Genomic DNA, 1227 nt, shown 5'->3' with positions numbered 1-1227 from the left:
TAGAAGGAATGACACGGAGACAGCATTCAGTTCATCAGCAGCCTAACCAGGATCTCTAGCCAGGATCTCCAGCCAAGTCCTAGCCAGGATCTCCAGCGAAGTTCTGGTCAGATCTTGCACATACATTTTAGATAACATCTTCAGATGTAGTTTTTAAAAAGACAAGAAATACTCTTCTAATTGGTAATACTGCCTATTTTTATAAAAGCTCAGGCATACTAACAGCTAAAAAGCAAAATATCAGGTTCTGGTATTGCCTCTCCATCTAACTTAATATCAGAACAAATGTTGGAAATTACAAAGCATTATAGATTCACATCACATTAAATTGCTTCTATTGGATTTTTAAATACACCAGTTAGTTTTGGTAAGTGCTATCTTATAACCAATAATGATGATGATGAACCATGCTTTGGTATAAGAACTTTAATTATATTAATTCATTTAATCCTCTACACAGCTCTATGAGATAGATGCTATTATTTTATTCATTTTAGACTGAGGTATTAATTGCCCAAGGTCACATAAGTGCTAAGTGATGAGCTGAGATTTGTAACCAGGTGCCTGGCTCAAGAATTCAAGCTCTTAACCTCACAGCATATAGCTCACTGGATATGAAGTAAAAGTTGTATGTTTAGGCTACCAGAAATAAAACTACAACCTATTATTCTATTATGAACACTTAAGAGCTAGACTTATATTTATGTCCAGATAGGTCAAGCCATTTCTGCAGGGAATAATGAAACAAATTAAAATGTTCTTTACCTCCATATGGTAAGCTTCTTTGAGAGATTCTAGTTCTGCTGATAATTTCTTGATTTCTGCTTGCATTCTTGCTTCTAAATGAGCTTCACGTACTTGAGAGGCCCCCAATTCTTCAGCTAAATGGTTTCCATGAGCTTCCTTAAAAATGACATATTAGTAAAGGTTATATAATTTGTCTATCTAGTTACTATAGCTAAGAAAATCCTCTGCATTTATGGAGGTACTATAATCTTTTAATATTATAAACACTCATATACTAAGTTAACTTATTAAATGGTAGACTTTAAAATCTGTACATTTAAAAGACTACTAATGGGAGTACATTAGTATATTGTTCAATATTATAAGTTCACAAATCAATGCTTTCTGTAAAACAAACTAATAACCACAGTAAGCTGAACTTTGGCAGAAAATAGCCTACTCTTTATATATATATTTTATTGATTTCACAGAGGAAGCGAG

At 33.1% G+C, this 1227-nt stretch overlaps 1 protein-coding gene across 1 annotated transcript in view; it reads right to left on the bottom strand.

The window, feature by feature from the left end:
• Positions 1-1227, bottom strand: part of CCDC18 (coiled-coil domain containing 18) — a 113166-nt gene that overhangs the window by 18173 nt on the left and 93766 nt on the right. Inside the window, exon 25 of the mRNA XM_015560324.1 lies at positions 766-903. Coding sequence (XP_015415810.1) covers positions 766-903 — 138 coding nt within the window. The remainder of the gene's footprint in view (positions 1-765; positions 904-1227) is intronic.

The sequence above is a fragment of the Myotis davidii genome, unplaced genomic scaffold, assembly GCF_000327345.1.
Source record: "Myotis davidii unplaced genomic scaffold, ASM32734v1 scaffold674, whole genome shotgun sequence".
Taxonomy (NCBI): domain Eukaryota; kingdom Metazoa; phylum Chordata; class Mammalia; order Chiroptera; family Vespertilionidae; genus Myotis; species Myotis davidii.
Note: the sequence above shows the minus strand (reverse complement) of the source record. Positions and strands in the feature narration are given on the sequence as shown.